Source organism: Ictalurus punctatus, chromosome 25 (assembly GCF_001660625.3).
Source record: "Ictalurus punctatus breed USDA103 chromosome 25, Coco_2.0, whole genome shotgun sequence".
NCBI classification, from domain to species: Eukaryota; Metazoa; Chordata; class Actinopteri; order Siluriformes; family Ictaluridae; genus Ictalurus; species Ictalurus punctatus.
The window spans coordinates 19673289-19695788 of NC_030440.2; the positions used below are offsets into that span (position 1 = coordinate 19673289).

General features: G+C 38.3%; 2 protein-coding genes across 2 annotated transcripts in view; one reads left to right on the forward strand and one right to left on the reverse strand.

Annotated features, from left to right (window-relative positions):
• The window catches only part of psmc6 (proteasome 26S subunit, ATPase 6), a 270786-nt gene that overhangs the window by 20505 nt on the left and 227781 nt on the right, over nucleotides 1–22500 (reverse strand). The gene's annotated exons all lie outside the window — the stretch shown is intronic.
• LOC108258031 (uncharacterized protein C14orf132) lies at nucleotides 594–12948 on the forward strand. Its single transcript, XM_017456262.3, has 3 exons — nucleotides 594–960; nucleotides 10801–11037; nucleotides 11310–12948. Exons 1-2 carry the CDS (start codon nucleotides 934–936, stop codon nucleotides 11011–11013), a joined length of 240 nt encoding a protein of 79 aa, XP_017311751.1. The 5' UTR covers nucleotides 594–933; the 3' UTR covers nucleotides 11014–11037; nucleotides 11310–12948.

Below are 22500 nucleotides of genomic sequence, written 5' to 3' on the forward strand. Positions count from 1 at the left end.
CAAACAGTTGAATGGGTGGAAGTACAATATCTGTCCTTTTATGCATTTCCATACTGGGTGCCAACCTATCACAGGGCACAATCGCCCACACACTACAGACCTGTTATGCAAATCAGCCTAAAATCCAAGTCTTTGGAGGAAACAGGAGTACCCGGAGGGAACCTTTGAAGCACAGGGAGAACATGCAAACTCCACGCACACAAGGCGGAGGCGGGATTCAAACCCCCAACCCTGCAGGTGCAAAGCAAATGTGCTAAACTGTGGTCCCCAATTGATTTGTCATTAATTGATCATTAATAATGTCAGTAGCTGAGGTCTGATGGACACCCAACACCAAACAGTAGAGGAGGCAGTGTTGAGTCTGGTGGGATTTTATCACTGGTTTGTGCCTCATTATTTTGGCCAGATCTAGAATTGTGCCAGCAGGACTTCACCAAGGTAAAATCTGCTCTTTGTGGAGGACTGCTCTGGTATTCCATGCAAGAAGGTTTCCCTTTCAGCGAAGGTCCCAAGTAGAACCCCTTCAGTGAGCTAGGATCCATAAGCCACCCAAAGAAACCTTGAAAATCCATTGTTCTGAGCATGTTCATGTTTCTGTCTCTTCCCTTTACTCTCTCTCCTCACCTTTCTCTGTCTCTCTCACTCTCTCCATCTTGTTATCCCTCACCCCCTCCCCGTCCCCATCTGTCTCTCTGAATCTCTTTATCTTTCACCCTCCCTCCCTCTCTCCCTCCTTCTTGTTCTCGCTCTCTCTCTTTTTCACTCTCTCTCGCTCTCTTGCTCCCTCCTTGCTGTTCTGTGTTGTTGATCCGCATCATGGCTCTGTTGCTTTTCCTCTTCAGTTAATCACAGCTTTGTCTCTCAGTTATTGGACTTGATCTCTCAATCTCTTCTTCTTTTACCTGTTGGGCTTCTGCTCTCTCTCTGTTCATCATGGATCTGTCCTTCATGGCAGCACAGGTAACTAGCATGATGTCTTCATTCCGATATATTTACACTAAAGCTCACATGTAATTGAAAATAACTTCATATCTGACATACATTTCTTTTAAAAATGAGATGAGCCTGAACGCCGGACTGCTGGCGAACAGGAACACAGACCGACTGAGAAACTCTGAGTAACTCAGATTTAGATTCAGTTAAAAAATTCAAGAGTTTATTGTCGTTGTCTTGGACAAAAAAATCACAGTGCTGCTTCAAACATGTGTGGACCTCTGTGTTATCTAATAATTCTAAAAAAAAAAATATCATAATACATTTTACGATTTGTTTTAGCTGGGTATTGCTTACAGTAGGTGGAATAATAATAATAATAATAATAATAATAATAATAATAATAATAATAATAATAATAATGAAACTAGTCAATTTGTTCCTAGCATCTATTTACTAATTTATGAATGAATAAGAGACTGGATGATGTAAGCATTGTGGGCGTGGCTAATGATCTGTCTGGCCAGGTTTAGAGAAATCAGGTGAAGGTCTTTACCTCAGATTAATAAATAATATCCCTCTCTGATATATATCTATCATCAGACTTCAACATGCTGCACCCGGGGTTGTGTTTACTTTACAAAAAAACCCTAAAAAACTAATAAACAATACAATGTAATTTTTATCCATTTATAATTACATTTAATGTTCTGGAACGTCCACAAAACAAGTTAGTTCCTGTTCTCACGTACGTTATAGCAGCTGTAAACAGCTGTTCCCTCACCAGCCCTCTCGGCTTTCTCACTCCTGAAGTTAATAAGACGTAAACTATTCCGGAGGAACCACAAAGCGTAAACTCCTCTGTCCTGAAGATGTTGGAAGACATGAAGTTACATGAAGATTTACCTGTTACAAAACACATGAACATGAACATTAATGAGATCAGTGCAGCACAGCGACTCGTTGCCATGGCAGCAGAACAGATAAAACACTTAAAGGGAATAAGAACATGTATTGTTTAACAGTCACTGTGTGATAAATATACAGAATTAATACATATGTAACACTAGCAACAGAACAATGTGTGTGTGTGTGTGTGTGTGTGTGTGTGTGTGTGTGTGTGTGACGTGATGGAAATCATGGAGACTATTACATGTCTCTACTGGTTCCAGCTGGTTTGTGTTGGACTCTGTAAAAAGTTCCTCAGAGGTGTTCTGGATATTTAAGGGTTCTGTATTTCCTAAAGTTCTGTATTTCCTTACCTGTAACCCTCTCTGTAGGGTTCTAAACTGCTGTAGGGTTCTAGATGGAGACTTTAATACATAAATAATAAATACAGAAATAATAAATTAATAAATATTGTGTTATATGTAATGTAATAAATTTAATAATTAATATAATAATAAATATACTATATTTACTTTCCTTCGGCTTGTCTATCACACTAACGGCTTATTTAGAAGATTCCACTTCCATGCAGTGTGTGTGTGTGTGTGTGTGCGTGCGCGTGTGTGTGACAGCAGCAGCTGCTTTTCAGATGAACCATTCAATATTAATTAAGGTTTGAAATCACGCTGAGCTTCTTCTTACAAACCCAAACTGCTGAACTCAAACATGAAAAAGACTTTATGTTGGTTTCATAAAGAACGTGTGCTGCATACTACATGCTGTCGTACACAACCATGTGACCTGTCACTCAAAGGCAATGTGGGCGGGCTCCAGCAGAATAACGTTAAACTGCTTTATTTCTGATTTAGCCCAAATTTAAAGGACATAAAGAATTAGATTCCTCATAGATTTACATTTTTGATGGTTCCTAATTGTTTATAATGTGTTTCTAGTGGCTCATAATGGTTTCATTGAAAATGAAGTTCATTGTAAATGAAGGTAGATAAATCCAAAGGTTTAGGCCAACTCATAATCAAAAAACTGGAAATAGTCAGGTGATCAATCAACAACATGAACTAGGCAAGATTACGGTCACCCACCCCCATTTTTCTTAAAACCAGAAACAAGATCAAACCAGAGATGCATGAGAGCAAGTTATTTAAAAAAAAAAAAAAAAATGCTTGTTAGCAGCAGGTACAGGACACTGCATGTATACTTCACAACAATCCAGTGACCTGAGATTGGTTATATACTGAGTGAGTGTGTAATTGAGTCCAGGTGTGTGCAATCAGAATGATGGTGAATGAGAACATGATAGTGTTCATGATGGCTGGGTGTTGTAGTCCTCGGAAGACATGTTTGTAGGCCGTGTTGTACTCTGGGATTTGTAGCTGGACACTGATTCCAACATTGACTACGTTTACCTGGACAGCAGTATTCTAATTATTGACCTTAATCTGAGTAAGATAATAATGTGATTAAGGTGTTTACATGAGTCGCTTTTAGAATACTCCTGTCATGTTCCCGTTTTACATGTTTTAGAACAAAATTAGATGAACAGCCCGCGTCATTACGTCACCGCGCCACGCCGTCCGACGTCCCTCCAGAATTTCATGTATCAACATACAGTTCGTCTTCGTTATGGTGCTGTATACAGTTTTGGGTGTTTTTATTTAAAATTTTTCCGAACGCTTCCAGTGCGGTTAATTATTAATCATGCTGTACGTGCAAATAAACAACTGCTTGAAGCTGTGGGCTGCGTCTCAAACCGCGTACTCTCCTACTATATAGTAGCCGAGATACATGTATTTCACCTTCTGTAGGCCTATAGCAGGTAAGTATGCGGTTTGGGACGCAGCCGATCTCTCTTGTTTGCTGTAAAACGGTTGAGCACTGCCGTGTGATCGTGTCCTGTCGCACAATGCGGTGAAAACTCTCACACGACGTTCATAATGTGATTAAGGTGTGTACATGTCTGTAATACACGTCCATAATGCGACTAAAAGAGGAGTCCTCCACCTGTCTTAATTCCATTAGTGTTTACTTCAAGTATGACCTTAATTAGATTAAGGTAATTAAAAATTGCTGTTTAGATGCTAGTTTCTTAATTAGAGTATTGTCTTAATCGGGTTCATATTGGATTATTGTTGTCCATGTAAACGCAGTGTCTGATGTCACACATAATAGATTTTAATATGTTTATAATGGTTTCTAGTGGGTTTAATGTGTTTCTGGTGGTTTCTAGTGGGCTGTAATGTATTTCTGATGCTCTCTAATGGTAGTTTACTGGAATGTGTGGTTCCTCATAGTTCCTAAAAAGTTTCAATATGTTTCTAATAGTTCTTAATGGATTTAAAGTGTTTTTAATGGTTTCTATTTCAGTTTGTTGTGTTTGAGATGGTTCCTAATAGTTTTAACATTTCTAGTGGTTCATAATGGGTTTCATTGGTTTCTGATGGTCTCTACTCATAGTGTAGTCATAGTTTAAAGTCATTTCATGATTTTTACACATTCATTATTTTGTTTATTGGGTCTAATAAATTATGCTAACATGCTTTAATGTCCAAAAAACGCATTATTTGTCAAGTACATTATTAAAGTTCATCTATTTCCAGGCTGCCTAAAACGCTCGGATTTCTCCAAAAACCCTCCTTCCGAAAAGCCCAGAGTGCTGTGATTGGACAGCTGACCCGTTGCATTGTGATTGGCTGATAGCCTTGCGACTATGTCAGAAATGTAATGCCCCTTGGCTTAGCTTTAGCCTCCAAGGCTTCTAAAGCAATTCTCGGTCCCCAAAACATTTTACCATATCAGTTTGAGCCCAAGACAGATTTAAAAAATGTGGATGATCAAGCAGAAACAAGTTTGCAAACACGACTTGAGGAGAATATTTCACAGTGGTAATTTTTTTATTTTGTAACTCTCTTACCTTTAAGAAACAATGTAAATTCTGATGCCCTGTGGCGGTCTGCAAAACTTTGCAACGTGCACAGCTTCTGTGTGTACGTTGGTACTCATGCGATATATCTTTAGGAAGCTAAGATTCTTGTGAGTCAATTGATATAAACCATTTCAAGATACAATCACAACAGCAGCTTCAATCAATGACACTGTCAGGCTGACAACATACAAACAAACACTTACAATACTGAGGAAACTTAGCAAACTTTAGCTACAACTGAGCCACAACACAAAACTCCGCATTTGAACAGTCAATAGCAGATACTTCATAAAACACTCAAACACACTTACAGGTTCTGATTCAGAAGCACAAGATGAGCAAAGTGGGATTCGCTCCAGTTTTCAGGAGAAGCCTTTGTGTGTATCCTTCCTTGTACTCGCAAGGTTCAGGAAGCTGTCCTCCATAAAAGGTGCTGTGCAAAAGCAAATGTTCGGGTTGTACTGCTTAGGAACAGTGTTATAATTAAACAGAAACCACTGATTTCATCCGTTTTCAGAAGGCTAAACAAAGAGGTTTTGCTTTTGCACCGAAACACACAACGTCTCTGCGACATGGTGCATGAATTCTCTGAAGCCTCGCCTTCTTTCTTCACATCTGCCTTTGGGCAGGATTAGACACACGCTGTGACGTAAATGTGTTACAGGAAGTAATATCTGGATGTCGAACCAGGCATTTCGGGCGGGTCTGGAGCAGTGTTCTCTGTTAGATAGAATAAATCCCTTTAGGGAAGACTATGAGCTTTGTGACTTTGTAGATCTTCTACATGTACAAACAGCTACATTAAACTCCCGAACAGAAGGAAAACATGAAAAATCATGTTCTGACTCATTTAAAGGAATGTGCAGTTCCCACTGGGTCCTTTTGGTTTATCTAATTGTATTTAATCAGTGGAAGAGTTGGGTTCTGGTAGTGTTTATTTGTAACCAGAAAATCCCTAATGGAAACCTCTAGAAATCTGGTGGAAACCATTAGAGATTTGTCAGTGTTGCCATGGTAGTTAATGATACTCACCTGGTTTACTGGTCCTTTTAACCCCTTTAGTGTTTCCTGTGTTTGTGTTTTGTGGTTATTTTTATTACTATTTTGTCTTTTTTCTGTTGTGTATCCTTCTGTGAATAAAGCATGTTTGTTGGTCTTTATCCTACACGTCATGTCTGTTACTGTCTGACACCTGATCTGTCTGAGGGAAATTTACACACCTTTACTTTCAGTGCTGCGATTGTTAATGAGGCTTAGAGCTGAGTCGGATCTTAACGAGCTGCTCTTCCTCATTAAACGAATTGTCCTTCACCCTGATATCACCATCATCCATCATCCTGAATCTCCATCCTGATTCCTCCTCAGTGTCATTATACACACACACACACACACACACACACACACACACACACCAAGATAAACACTATTATTTACAGTTCTTAATAAATAAAGTTTAAAACACAGATTAAATCAGGTGTCAGTGTCGCAAAATGTAAACTTCATAACAAGCAGCTCGAATAAACCCCGAACATCACGACTCCTGTATAATCATTCGCCTCTTCATCACTTTAATATCCACCACGTTTAACTTCCACTGTCAACTAGCATGGTAGAAAAAAGAAAAAAGATCCAGCATCATTTTAGACTGCAAAAAAATATTAAATAAAATCTCATTTATTTCCCTGACTTTTTCATTATGAGCTGAGCCTTACAGAAACACACACACTTCACACTGTCTCAGACATTACTACACGCAGTGCACACGTTTTTACTGTCGTGTTTTTATATTTTACACAATTCAATGTTTAAACATGATTCCTTTATTTTCACGTGATATTTACACACGGTCCATTTACAGTCACGTGTGATTTTTGAAAGTGATTTGATTATTTTTGCATGTGATTTTTACACAATTTGTTTATTTTCCTGTATTTTTTAACATGTGGTTTATTTTCACACATGATTAATTTATTTTCTTATATGATCACAGTTTATTCACATGATGTCTTGTGTCTTTATCTGAGTTTCACTTGCAGTTTCAGGGCATAATGTGGTGAAAACTTCACGTGATCTCATATTACTCAAATAACTCATGCCAAATGGACTGGGGTATTATTTTTTCTGGACACTTTTACTTATTTTAAGCTTAAAACTTTTATTTATTTTTATTTTTATTTTATTTTATTAGCAGATAATTTTACATCTATCAAGCATTAACTTAAGAAGTACATTATCCTCTTACAGAATAAAATAATCTATAGATTGAAATTAGTAAAGAAAAAAAACAAACAAAGAGAAATAGGTTTAATAATCTCCTAATTGGCATTTGTGTGTGTGTGTGTGTGTGTGTGTGTGTGTGTGTGTGTGTGTGTGTGTGTGTGTGTGTGTGTTCAAGTGGGATTGCAAATGAGATATGAAAGGAACCTGACAGAAGACACAAACTGTTTCTGACATTGTGTTTACTGGTTCATGCACACACACACACACACACACACACACACACACACACACACACACACACACACACACACACACACACACACACCAGTGTTTTAGTTCATTTTACACCACCATCAGTTAATATAAACACAGATTCATCCTCTAATCTTCTTCTGACTTTCTGGGAATTTGTTTTAAAATTGTAGAAATGCAGATTTTGTGTGTTGGAGCTTTATGTGGAGTTTTAGTGGCATAAAAATGTAAATCTGAGATAAGATTAATATATTACTGTAGGTAAAAAATAAAATAAATAAATAAATAAATAGATAAACATATATGCAGACGATTTTTTAATGGTTTTTGACTTTAAAACAATAAATATTATTACATAAAAATCTGGCAACCTTAATCCACTTAAGCATCTGTATACCTGACTCTGAATACGAGGAACTTTCCCCACGTTAATAGTGGCATAACTTTAGGACTTAATATGGCCCTTTATGCTTAATATTGTACATAGAAAACACAGCAAAGTGACTAACATTATTTAATAAACACCGAGAAACTAGAAACGAACTGCTGTAGCTCCACAGAGGAGTACTTTAAAACTCTGTGAAAGTCAAATCTTACAGTGTGGAATGTGGGTGTAACACTTGTTGGAAATTGTTGTGAAGGCTCCGTTATTTCCTGTACTGCGTGGGTTTCTAAACAAACTTGACATGACGAATGAGATGGAATTGAACTCTGTATTTTTTGGATTTGGGAAATAAATTCATTGCGTAAGCAGAGTGTTCATCATTTTTCTCACTTGGCAAAGTTTTATTTAGTTATTTTTTATAAAATGAGTCAGGACACTCAGCTAAGGTGAAAGATACTGCTGAAAACCCAATAGTGGCCCTTAGACAGCTCTGGGACGTGACCTCACAACATTCTGGTCACTGGGCTGGAACTGGAACAGCTGCTACACTGACTGTGTCATATTTAGGAGGTTCAGTGAAAGCGTTTCTGTATCCAAAGATCTGCCAGTGGTTACCATAGCAATTCTGTGTGTGTGTGTGTGTGTGTGTGTGTGTGTGTGTGTGTGTGTGTGTGTGAGAGAGAGAGAGAGAGAGAGAGAGAGAGAGAGAGACAGACACAGAGACAGAGGGAGAGAGAGTGATATGAAGGCAAATCTCAAAGCTCAGAATGTTAGATATTTTTAGAGCGATGTGACTGTGTGTGTCAGTGTATGCTCAAATTGTCAGACATTCTACTGCCTCATCCAGCTCACTTCTACACCATCCGACTCACTACTGCTTAATCAGACTCACTTCTACACCATCCGACTCACTACTGCTTAATCAGACTCATTACTGCTTCATCCGACTCACTACTGCTTAATCAGACTCACTACTACACCATCCGACTCACTTCTGCCTCATCAGACTCATTATTATCTCAACAGATAGAATTGTAGAATGTCTATTTTCATTACATTTAGTTTGATATTATGTAATTATTTGCATAAACTTTATCGTTGGTATGGGTTTTACTTGCCTCATAGATTCATCAGACTCTACTACTTCTACATCAGACTGACAGGAAGATGTTCATATCGATAACCTGAACATCCTCCCTGTGGTTCTTTTACTGTTCCTTTCTTCTCTTATTTGGAGCGTATAAATCACAGGAAGTGGCAGACTCTAATTCATCACCACCAGGACAAACTCGCCTGTTTACATGATACACACACACACACACACACACACACACACACACACACACACACACACACACACACACACACATCATCATCATCATCATCATCAGCAATGTTCTCTCAGAATAATGATGAGGCTCAGAAAGAATGAATGTCATCGCTCTGGAACAGAGGAATAATCACATTCCACCATCCATCAGGGATCAGCTGTGACATTAGCATTAGCAGGTTAAAGAGATCAGAGTGACAGATTTAACATTTACACCGTCTAATGTATTCTGTCTGAGAATCATGCAGATGGTGTGAACATTGTGCTTCACACAATGAGATGTGTCTGGGACAAAAACATTTACATTTACATTTATTCATTTATTCATTTATTCATTTAGCAGATGCTTTTATCCAAAGCGACTTACAAATGTTGTTACAAATAACAACAGGTTATAATTTTTATTCATAAAAAGACACAGAATAGTATTTATTGATTTATAGTTAGATGTCATGTTGTGGAATGTCAGTGAAACAAATTAGTTCCTGTTCTCACTAATGTTATAGCAGCTATAAACCATCATTTCCTCACCAGCCTCTCTCATTTATTCTCTCAAACTTTAATCAAACTCAAACTACTGCCCCATACTCAATACTGCTTAATCAGACTCCCTACTGCCTCATCAGAATCACTACTGCCTCATCAGAATCACTACTGCCTCATCAGAATCACTACTGCCTCATCAGAATCACTACTGCCTCATCAGACTCATCACTGCCTCACCAGACTCACTAATGCCTCCCAGACTCACTAATGCCTCACCAGACTAACTACTGCCCCATCAGACTCAATACTGCTTAATAAGACTCATTACTGCCCCATCAGACTCATTACTGCCTCATCAGACTCACTAATGCCTCACCAGACTCACTAATGCCTCACCAGACTAACTGCTGCCCCATCAGACTCAATACTGCTTAATAAGACTCATTACTGCCTCATCAGACTCACTACTGCCTCTTCAGACTCACTACTGCCTCATCAGACTCATTACTGCCTCATCAGACTCACTACTGCCTCACCAAACTCACTATTGCCTCATCAGACTCACTACTGCCTCATCAGACTCAATATTGCTTAATCAGACTCATTACTGCCTCATCAGACTCACTACTGCCTCTTCAGACTCACTACTGCCTCATCAGACTCATTACTGCCTCATCAGACTCACTACTGCCTCATCAGACTCATTACTGCCTCATCAGACTCATTACTGCCTCACCAGACTCACTGTTGCCTCACCAGACTCACTACTGTCTCTTCAGACTCAGTACTGCCTCATCAGACTCACTACTTCCTCTGTGATGAAGATGTGGGAAAACTTAAAGTTACAGCTTTCCCTCTGACTGTTACACAGCGCTGACACTGGAGACTCCTTCCTTACATGTTACATAACCATCTCCTTACTTTAAGAAAACTTCACCATATCAACGATTGCACATGTTTTTTTAAACTGTTTAGTGATGCGTCCGCTCTACACATCTACACATCTGTGTGAACGAGCCGTTACTATAGAAACGATAACGTATAAGAGCGATATATTATTATATTAATATAAATATAAACCTGCTCTACTGTCAGTGCTGCTGTTATAGAGAACTAATCACCACCTTCTGACCAATCAGAATCCAGAATTTGAAACACTAGAGATTGACACTGTCAGTGCAGCGGCTCTTTACATTCTTTAGTTTAGATCTGTGTGTTGAAGCTCAGGAGAATAATCTGGGTTAAATCATAACGGAAGCACTCGTCTGTGTATAAAGGTCAGATTCTGTCATCACATATTTCACATTTGCCGATGGCATAAAAGCTTCATGATTCATCCCTGACCTCTCCATTCCTCGTTCTCAGATCCCCGTGATGACGGGCGCTTTCATGGACTCGTCTCCAAACGACGACTACAGCACGGATCACTCGCTCTTCAACTCCTCAGCCAGTGTTGCTCTTCACCAGCAGGAGGCACCGCAGCGGGTTTCGCGTGATGCCATCTGGCTCTGGATTGCCATTTCTGCCACCATCGCAAACATTGTGGTGGTCGGAGTCGTCTACGCCTGCACCTTCTGAATGGAGGAATTTTGGGAAATAAACGTAGGTTCACACTAGAAAACTTTACCCCGGTACTTTTTTCCTTTTCCTCTTTGTCTCTCTGTATCTCTCTTTTTATTTAAACACAAATTGAGCTCATGTTTCCGGCTGCATCTGCTAATTCTTTCTTTGTTGCTATGGGGAAGTTTATTATCATTTTCAAAAACAGTTATCACACTTTACATGGTAGACTTTCAGACAGGAGTGCTTTACTGAAGAAGTGTGTTGGCTACATAAACAAGGTAAACTAACACTCTGAAATTTTTACTTTTCAGACCTATAGAGCAACAGACTGCTGATTTATTCTGGATTAAAATCATAAAACCAGTCAGTAATCACGCCAATCACATGACCCATTCAGGTGAAGCTAATCCAGGATTCCGTTTCCATCTGCTCATCTCATACAGTACGACTCGTGTCTGGATTATATTCTGATCCGTTTTTATCAACATGTGTTTACACTTCAAACATGTCACCGGTCACTCAGACTGAAATCTTATTGGTCCATTAGGCGTTAATATGCAAATTAGCTCATTACATTCATCACCAGCTTCTTGTGTGGTTCCTTTATATGTAGTGGTTTTATCAACATGATCATTGCTGCATTAAAAGTTCTGCTTTTTGTTTATTTGTTAAATGTGGTTTAGAGAGAGTTTAAAATGATCAGATTTAGATCTGTTAAGAATACATTTCATAATCCTGATACTCGAGACACATGAAGCAACGGAGCGTGAACAGGTCCAACTCGAATAAAAACATAAAATATACAAATCTTAATACATAGTTAAAGTTAAAGTCACTAAAATGTGTTATTCACAGCAATAGGTACATTTGTTTGCTTTGTTAGTATGAGGGATTCATGAACATTAGAACCTCTGATAAATAAACATAATAAATAACCTTAATATGTGCAGCGCAGCCCAGCGTGCTTTAGGACTGTAAGAGACATTACACATGTACGACACGAGGCTGCAGAGATCTTTTCTGTGATTTGGTTTTGCATTAATGAAGCGAATCGTAGACATGTTCACGGCACGACCTTACTCATGTAGCACATTTACATTTATTTTCTTCTTTCTGAAAAAATTCAAAGCAATTTAAGGTGTATCTGACTTTTACTAAAGCTTGTTCTTTTTTTCTTAAATCCTACAACAGGGTTTGTAAACTGCAAACTGTAGAATAAATTTGTCGTCTACTTTACAAGTGCTTTACAGTAAAAAAGAAAGGAGAGTGCTTCAGAGGAAAGGAATTAGAGAGGAAGCACAATCACTCACATGACACGATTAACACAGTTTTGGGAGGGACACAAATTCAAATCCTCATACAGGATTTGCCATATTTATTTATTTATTTATTTATTTATTTATTTATTTATTTATTTATTATTTTTTATGCACATCATTGTTGAGAGTTCTTGGGCATGTATTTATTGTTTTATTATATCAGTTAATGTTTCTTTTGATACTTGATATGCAGAAGTCATGGCAAAATGACACCACACAGTTCTGTACCGATCATAGCAAGATTCATTTTTTGGTTTGTTTATTTGTTGGTTTATTATTCATAAAGACAGGGTGTTGATGTGACAGATTTAATATAGTATATTTATTTAGCATTTTAAATATTTTTGTTGTTGTTGTTTAAAGTGCAATTTAGCCTTGAGGTTATGATAGTATTTTTAACGAGTCGTAATGACTTTCTGTTCACATTTTGAGAGAAATTAAACAAATAGAAAAATAATTTGTGTAATATTTATGAACATTTTGTATATATTGGATATTTTCGCCTTTAGTAGGCTAATTGTGTACGTATGTAATTTTTGAAGCTTTAAATGTATAGAATACACAGAATATTATTTTATCTTTTTTTTTGTCTTTGCTGAGTTTGTTGATGAATTTTGATATAGAAATTAAATCAACCTTACAATCAAGTCTGAAGTGTTTATAGGCTGATTTCGCTAATGTACATTATAACAGTATATTTCTCTGCCCTGCTGGTGACCGGTGGAACTGCAGCTGTATTTCTTTTCTCAGATTGCAAACCTTTTCAGCTGCAGAAGCCTTTATTTGTCAGATACACATTACAGCACAGTGAAATTATTTTCTTCACATATCCCAGCTTGTTAGGAAGTTGGGGTCAGAGCACAGGGTCAGCCATGATGCAGCGCCCCCTGGAGCAGAGAGGGTTAAGGGCTCAAGAGTGGCAGCTTGGCGATGCTAGGATTAGAATTCATGACCTTCTTATCAGTACTCCACTAGACACTGAGTGTTGTCTGTGGGCTATAACTGCTGTAGCTCAACATAAATAGCTAAATATCTAGTCATATGTTAGAGCACACATTTAACCTCTTTAACTCTTCTGTTATCCACCCTCTGACAACAAACTCTAACATCACAAATATCTCTACCTGTCTATTCTTTTAAAATTTCACCAACCCAAGACAATAAAGAGAGATTTTGTCTAGATTTCTGCTAGACGAAATGTTTCTAGTATGTATGATTTTCAGCCTGATGGTGCTCTCGCATCATAAATCACACAGGAGTTCTTTGCTTGTGAGTTCAGATCGGAATCTTAGAACACATAACATGGTGTGATTTCGTGATGAAAGACAACAGAGTGTGAGCGCTGCTGCGATGACGCTTGTCTAAAATCCACCAATAGGAGGACAGCAAGCGCACGGCACCGCTACAGATACGGTAACGACGATGAAGAAACGTAAACATATCACACTAATGGACATAAAAAAAATCTCCTCGAGCTCACCATGAAGAATGAGTGTGTTTCTGCACGAGCTGATTTCGGGATCACAGGTCTATCGTCAGAGGATCTTCAACATATATTCTGACACAGACACACGTGCCATCACACAGAGAGAAGATGTTCAGGGTATTTAGAGTGTGCAGGAGAAAGGAGGTGGGATTCCGGGTCAGTGATCTGATTATTAAAGAGATACAGGAGGATGTGATGTGTAAATGTCATGAGCTGTGCGATGAGACAGAACGCTGCTGCAGGACGTCTCGCCTCTGCACATTCGCTTTGTGTCTCGACAATCTACAGACAATGCGCTCGGCCTTGTAATGACTTTGTGGGAGAGGAGACGCCGGTCGCCATGGCAACTAGAGTGAAGTGGCTCTCCTTTCAGCAACACACACACACACACACACACACACACAGATAACTCAACTGCCCACTGACCTCATCACGACTGCTGATGATGATGAGGGGATAAAAAGAAATAATTTCTTATTATGAAAAAGTTAAAGGTCACTGATATGAGATATTAAATGTTAAATGCTCCACCAAGATGTTTTAATTTCATCATAAATATTACTCATTAATGATAATAAAATCCAATATTTAATAAATTGGCTTAACTCCAGATATGGACTGTGCCATATTAGGCTCGTCTGTGTGATGAATTTTCCTCCTCAGATCGCTCCTCCAACAGAATTTCCTCCATGTGTACACAATCTGTCTGACTGTGGATTGTGGAGTTCAAACTCTTTAGAGATGGTTTTGTGACGTTTTCCAGCCTGATGAGCTTCAACAACTCTTTTTCTGAGGTCCTCAGAAATTTCTTTTTTTATACCATGATACACTTCCACTGACACGTTGTGAAGATCAGACTCTGATAGATCCCTGTTCTTTAAATAAAACAGGGCGTCACTCACTCACACCTGATCATCATCATCCCACTGACTGAAAACACCCGACTCTGATCTCACCTTCAGATTAACTGCTAATCCTGGAGGTGCACATACTTTTACCCTCACAGATATGTAATACTGGATCATTTTCCTCAATAAATAAATGACCAAGTATAATATTTTTGTCTCATTTGTTTAATCAGGTTCTCTTTATCTACTTTTAGGACTCGTGTGAAAATCTGATGATGTTTTAGATCATATTTATGCAGAAATATAGAACATTTGAAAGGGAACACAAACTTGCGAGCACAACTGTATATCAGGTCTGAAGATACTCTTTTATCCAAATGCCAGTGTATAACAAACTGTTGGAACCGAACTTTTCTATAAAGGCTCCACACAACAGAATTCATTGTTTATGTGTAATATCTACGGCCAGGTGAGCGCCCCCTAGTGGAGCTTTACTGTACATTTTTCTGAGGAACCTTGTGTACCACAGCTTCTGTAGTCTTTCTTTTTCTTCAGTTTCTGTCTATTATTCTTTTTATCCCAGTCCTTCACTTCAACAGTGAGATGCATTAAACATGTGTATATTGATATTGTGATGTGATTCTGTTGAGCAGAGTGTACAGCTGAGGAGGTGAGAGATGTTTAGTTTAATTTAGCCAAAAAGAAGACAACAGAAATGCAAAACTGCAGGACAGACTAATGGACCAAAGTGCCGCTGCATCGCTCTATTTAGGTAGAGATGATGTGAGGTCTAAATCCCGCTGAACGTCTATTAGCAGCATGTTGAATGGCATTGTGGGTAATGTAGGAAACCGTTAGCCAAAGTGAAAATAGACCAACATGTCCATGACACATGTTTAAACTAATAACTCAAAATTTCATTCTAAAATAATTCTGTTGAAGATCACATATTACTAATGTTAATTATACAGAATAATCAGCCTGTGGTTCAGGGCGGAGTTTTCCTTTAACACTGTTTCAAATTCAACCCCTTATTCTTCCTTTGTGTCACTCCTGGACCCATCTCAGTTCCTGGGCTGACTTGGCTCTGATCCAAACCCGGAACAAGCCTCTGGTCAGGTTTCAGTTCCAGATCCAGCTCCAGATGCTGTTTGCTTCCCTGTATCAGACCCTTGTCCATGCTTTTTTTTTCTCTTGGACTCAAGAGCAGAACCTTTCTCTGTGTCAGTCTCATGGATTTTCTTAGTCTCTAATCCAATTCAAATCCCTGAACTGGACTCTGATCCAATCCCAGAACCTCTCTCTTGGATCTTTTCCCAGGTTTTAGTCCATTTTCTGGCTCTTGTTTGAATAGAGCTTGTTCTTGATCTAGTCACAGCTTTTGTTTTAGTCCTTGTCTTAGACCCAGTAGCCCAAAAGCAGTCCTTTTCTCATTCTTCAGTTCTCTGTTTTCTGTCTTTTAACTTTTATGCTTCTAATCTTACTTCCCTTTGCCTCTGGCACTGTGTCAGATTCAGACCCTACACTTGGAACTTGAATTCGGGCCTGATTGAACCCCAGAACCCAGGCTCTGTTCCTGAGTTACAATCACAAACCATTCTATTCCCTCTGACTCCAGTGTCTCTGTGTTTAGTCCTCTTTCTGTTTTAAGTCATGCTCGTAACCCTTAAATTTACAGCGTTTAGCAGAGGTTCCTTATACAGAGTGACTTACAGAAGTGCTTCATATCTACTCATGCTAGGACAAAGACTAAAGAGGAGATAGTTCAGCAAGAACTTCACTGCTGAGTACCTGTACTGTGACAGTGATGCACTTTAATACCTTTCCATTTGTACTATTTGACCTACTAAAGACTAGGTAGAAAACCACCAGTGACTCAGCTGTTTGGACAGCCAGGGAAGTTCATTCCACCCCTGAGTGCAGGACAGGGAAGAGCCTTCATGCATGCTTTCCTTCAATTCTGAAAGATCACAGGTCCAACTGAGTGGTGCTAGAGGATTGGAGGAAGACTGGTGCAGAATGGGCATGTCATAAGGATATTAGGGAGTGTAGCAGTGGGGTGGGGCGGGAGAACTTGGCGAACAAGTCTGGATCATTTTCAGGAGTCAGATGGTCTGTGGGAAAGACCTGGCAGGGGTAGAGTTTCAATAGGAGGAAAGACTGAACAAGTAACTGGGTGACCTCCCTGGAGAGAACTGGCCTCCTAATCCTTCTGATGTTGTAAAGGAGACACCTGCATGAACGAGTCAGATTAGTGATGCTAAGAGATTTGTCTCCATGAATCTGTTTTCACTCTCAACACTTCCTCACAAAGTAAACATGAAGTTCATTAGTTGTGAAACATTAAAAATGGAATGTTTTTCAAACTGACTTAATCGTTTCTATCAGTCCACCGGTGGTCCGTTCCACCTGAATCAGACTGTTCTGATTCACTCACATGACCCTGTGTTGCTAATCCTCTGAGAATGTATAGCATTCATACAGATTATGCACATTACTGGAAATCAGTGATGATGTGAATTCCAACATGAGGAACAGTGTATGGAAAACATCATTAGTCGGGGTTTATAATGCACACGTTTGATTCAGTGACTTCTTTTTATTTCAAACGCTGAGAAAAGACATGTTTATTAGCTAACTGTCTAAACACTGGATTCAACCCGACCAAACGTTTATATACACACATACACACACATATATATATAAAAGTTCAGTACAGTGTGTTCTGATGATCTGAGAGTTGCAGGGATGATGTGGAGTCAGATTCAGCTGTTAGTCATTAAGAGGTGACAGTAATTAATATTGTTCTAAAAGCAATGTGTTACTGTTTCAGTGAAATACACAATTAAATGTGTTCAGTTATGGTTTCGTCAAATGCACTCAGAACACCAACACTTCTCCTGAGTGTATGAGTGTATATGTGTGTGTGTGTGTGTGTGTGTGTGTGTGTGTGTGTGTGTGTGTGAAAGAGAGAGAGAGAGAGAAAGAGAAATGCAGACAGGATGATAATAAGCATAAGGCTGCAGTCCAGTGTGTGGGAGTCAGATGAGTGTTTTTTTCTCTCTAGAGATTACGGTTAGTGGTTAGTCAGAGCGAATCTGTCTGTAGTTACTGTGTGTGTGAGCAACTCTTTGGGTTACAGATAGAGGAAACGATTTTCCTTATTTAATAAAGAAAGTATGTTGTATTTCGATAGCTCAATATTTCACGTCCAGATCATATGAGCTGATATTAAAGTACAGTACATCTGAGTATCTTCATCCGTTCATAAACCTCATTTCCTGTTTTTTTATCTCCTCCATAACACAATCTAGCATTGATGATCAAGACATATCACAAGCGATTTAAACAAATCATGATAGCGCACTTTGCTAGACAGTAAACAAGCTTCTCTCAGGGAAGGAAGACAAGAACACACACTCGCTACAATATCATTTATTCAAAAACTGAAGTAACAATGTAACAATTGCAATTAGAACAATTACAGTACAATGCGGTATGTTGCTTTTATGTTACATTGTATTACAATTAACATCAAATAAAATACTCTATTCCCTTCTTCACGCCGCATTTTCTATCCCGGAGATTTCTCGGGTTTAAATGCGAGTGTTTGTGTTTAAAATCGGTGGTGTAGACGCTATTGATAAACCTCGTCTGGGATGCTTCTACTACACTTCTACAATCTGGCAACCTCAGAGATTTAAATCACATGCTACAGTACTAAATACACTCTATTATACAGTGTATGGTACTATAATATGGTCACTATGGTAACATATGTCTGAAACAATACGCTACAATATGCAGCATTTTACTGTACTGAATTGTGAGTACTATTCCGTTTTTGATTTAAAGGGATCATGACACATTTTTTATTATCTGTTTATAATATTAGTAAAGTTTTTTGCTCAAAAAAACATAAAAAATGTAGTAATTTACGACTTTTTTCTCCCTGTCTTTGACCCTCTGACTGAAACGATCGTTTTTTGTGTCCTTCATATTTAAGACTTCAGTGTAATAACCCACTGCTATGATTGGCTAACAATGAATTCGTTATCAACGCCCCCTACCGTAACATGTGTGGTACTGTTTCAGTGACTGAGCACCAGTGGGCGGGGCCAATGAGCTGTTTTTGGAGCTTGGTTAAAGAAATGCTCTTTTTGTACTGAGGAGGACACATTAAACTATGAATCTTGCAGGATGTTTTAATGGTACAATGATGTTTAAAGATCAAGGAAAATTTTATTTCTCATTTCATGACCCCTTTAAGATGCAGATAATTTTTAGTCATTTTTATTTTAGTAAAATTTCACTATAGATTTTCATATTTTCTCCTCTGTTACTCTCTCCTCTATGAATTAATAACTAACACCTACAGTATTTTTATCCCACACAGAGCGTCTGAGCTCACTTATTATTCATTACTCTCTCTAAAACTCCCGTGTTACATAGTAGAGTCTTGGCAAAAAATTAAACAATCACAGTTTCAGTGATGCTGGAAAGCCTCCCCAGAGACACATCTACGGATAAATTAAACAACTGAGTGATATTTATAACACTGCCGCTGCTCTCTGGAACGTTCTCTTAGAAAATGTTTATTATCTGTGAATAAATATTATCATCGACATTAGATGGAAACTAATCAGCCATTCATTCTGTCCAACAGTGAGTTCCTAACGAATGAAAACAGGTAGAAATCTTTTATAGTTCGATTTTAAAACAATACCCGAATTAACGTCAGCGTTTTGAGGGGCCTGATGGGAAACGGTTCTGGAAATCGTCTGATTTTAAGTAGAAGAATGTTCCAGACCAAATTTGCTGTCCTGGAGCAAACACATGGATTCTGTTGTGTTCACTTTGGGCTTCTATTAAAACCCCATTTGACGCCATGTGTTCATTATTGTTGTGCGTTTCTTAGCTTTGAGGTCTGTTATTCTTTGTATTTCCTGGTTTTGTCCCTTTCCTGTTCCCCTTGTTCACCTACACATTACACATACAAACAACTAAAGACTTTTGATCTAGTTCTCAGTTTTCTGCTCGTGGTTTTGGATTATTAGTTCCTGTGTGAACTAATGCTAAAGAAAAATGAATAAAGCGAAAGGTGAATAAAACTGTATCACTCTCCAGAGTCCTCCTGGTTACAGCCGGGATCACCGGGTTAATTAAACCATTAATCTGAGACAACAGAGAGACATACGGGTCATTTTCACTGCAGTGCTGCATCTCATCACCTCGGGCCTTCATCCTCTTTATATTACAACATTAATATTTATTTTATATATTTGATATTTCCCAAACCATCCTTTCTTCATCTCGCTGATCTTCATAATGAGCAGTAAAAGCCCTTCTAACCATTCTCTTTTAAAAATTAAACTATTTAATATATGAACAAAAAAGGCTGTAATCTTTTGTTTAAAAAATTCGCAAAAATACTCTGCTCTCATAGATATCAAACAATTACAAACACAACACAAGTTTATCAAAAATATCTTTGTTAAATATAGGTGTGCAACAAATAATGACACCCTTTTAGTCAATACTCTGTGCTACCTCTCTTTGCCAAGATAACAGCTCTGAGTCTTCTCCTATAACGCCTGATGAGGTTGGAGAATACATGGCGAGGGATCCGAGACCGTTCCTCCATACAGAACCTCTCCAGATCCTTCACATTTCAGGTCCACGCTGGTGGACTCTCCTCTTCAGTTCACCCCACAGGTTCTCTATGGGGTTCAGGTCAGGGGACTGGGATGGTCATGGCAGGACCTTGATTTTGTGGTCAGTAAACCATTTTGATGTATGTTTTGGATCAATGTCCTGCTGAAAGATCCAACAATGGCCCATTTAAAGATTTCTGGCTTACATGGCAGAGGCAGTCAGGTTTTCATTTAATATCTGTTGATATTTGATAGAGTCCATGATGCCATGTATCCTAACAAAATGTCCAGGTCCTCTGCAGAAAAACAGCCCAGAACATTAAAGATCCTCCTCCATATTTAACCGTGGGCATGAGGTACTTTTCCATACGGCTACCCCTCTGTGTGACCAAAACCACCTCTGTGTTTATTACCAAAAAGCTCTATTCTGGTTTCATCTGACCGTAGAACCCGATCCCATTTGAAGTTCCAGTAGTGTCTGCACACTGAAGACGCTCGAGTTTGTTTATGGATGAGAGTAGAAGCTTTTTTCTTGAACCCCTTCCAAACAGCTTGTGGTGATGTCGGTGACTTCGGATTGTAGTTTTGGAGACTTTCTGACCCCAAGACACAACTAACTTCTGCAGTTCTCCAGCTGTGACCCTTGGAGATTTTTATCCACTCGAACCGTCCTCTTCACAGTGCGTTGAGACGATACAGACACACGTCCAATTCCAGGTCCATTCATAACATTTCCAGTCGACTGGAACTTCTTAATTATTGCCCTGATGGTGGAAATGGGCATTTTCAATGCTAGTGCTATTTTCTTATAGACATGCCCCATTGTGTGAAGCTCAACAACCTTTTGCCGCACATCACAGCTATATTCCTCGCTCTTAAACATTGTTATAAATGACTAAGGGAATTTGGCCTGTGTGTTACCTCATATTTATACCCCTGTGAAACAGGAAGTCATGGCCGAACAATTTCCTGTTCCTAGTCACCCAGGTGTACAAAAAAAATTGAAATATCAATGGGAATATACTTCAAATATATTTTTCTCATATTTATTCATGGGGTGCCAGTAATTGTCGCACACCTACACATAAACCTGTGTTGTGTTTGTGATTGTTTGATATCCATTAGAGCAGATTATTTTTGTGAATTTTTTTAACAAAAGATCAAAAGTTTTTTCACAGCAATTTTTGCTCATATTTACCAAGGGTGCCAATATTAGTGAAGGGCTCTGTATATATATAATTTTACTTCCAGTCTATAATTTGTGGAACATGGCTGTACATTCAAAGTGACCTTATCAGTCAACATTGCAATATCATTATAAATAAAATAAAGAGAGAGAGGACATACTTTTTCTCTTTGAGATCTCCAGGAAACTGAAAATGGTGCAACTTCCTGTTGTGGAATATTCCAAATGTTTCATAGGTGTGAATGTTATCTAAACTGTACATTTTCTCATTGTCTCACTAATAACAGACTATATGTGAAAAGCATGCTTCAGGAATGAGACGTTTAACATATTTACACATTAATGTCAAAATGAATCTGATTTCTGAAGTATTTTGATGATTAAATCTGAAGGTAAAGTGGAGTTTTAGTGAGCTGGGACACTGTGTGTGCTGAAAGTAGATTATATAGGTTTTAATAGTGTTTAAAGTGATTGATCTGAAACCTGCACAGAGAGTGTAGTGGAGGAAATGTTACCTGTGTTTAAAATGTCATAGCTTTATTTTACATACAGGTTTATAAATGTGCAACACAAACAACTCCACGATAATAGAACCAGCTGAAACTGTGCAGTGCTGGTGTTAAATCAGATTCAAGAACCAAACATGAAGGCACAAGAGTATAAATATTATTCCATTTAATGTTATTTTCATCATATTGTCATATTTTCAGAAATTATGAAGCCTCTACTGCAAGAATTGTTACATTTACATCTAAAAATCTTTTAGTTCCGTTATCGCATATTGTTAACACCATACAGTAAAGGGTTAATCCTGCGAGGCCTGCTGGTCTGCTCCAGAAATACCTGACATTCCTTACAGATTTCCTGTAGATTAATGTTTCAGATATTGCTTAACTGTTACTGAAGATCACACGGAGAATCTGCCGTAAATCTGAAAAAAGGAAGAAGACTCACTAAAATAACTGTGCACACATTATTATTATTATTATTATGATTATTATTATTATTA

Coding starts and splice junctions, on each gene's coding strand:
- LOC108258031 (XM_017456262.3), top strand. CDS start 934: ATGGATCTGTCCTTCATGGCAGCACAG. Junction 961..10,800: donor TGTCCTTCATGGCAGCACAG/GTAACTAGCATG, acceptor CCTCGTTCTCAG/ATCCCCGTGATGACGGGCGC.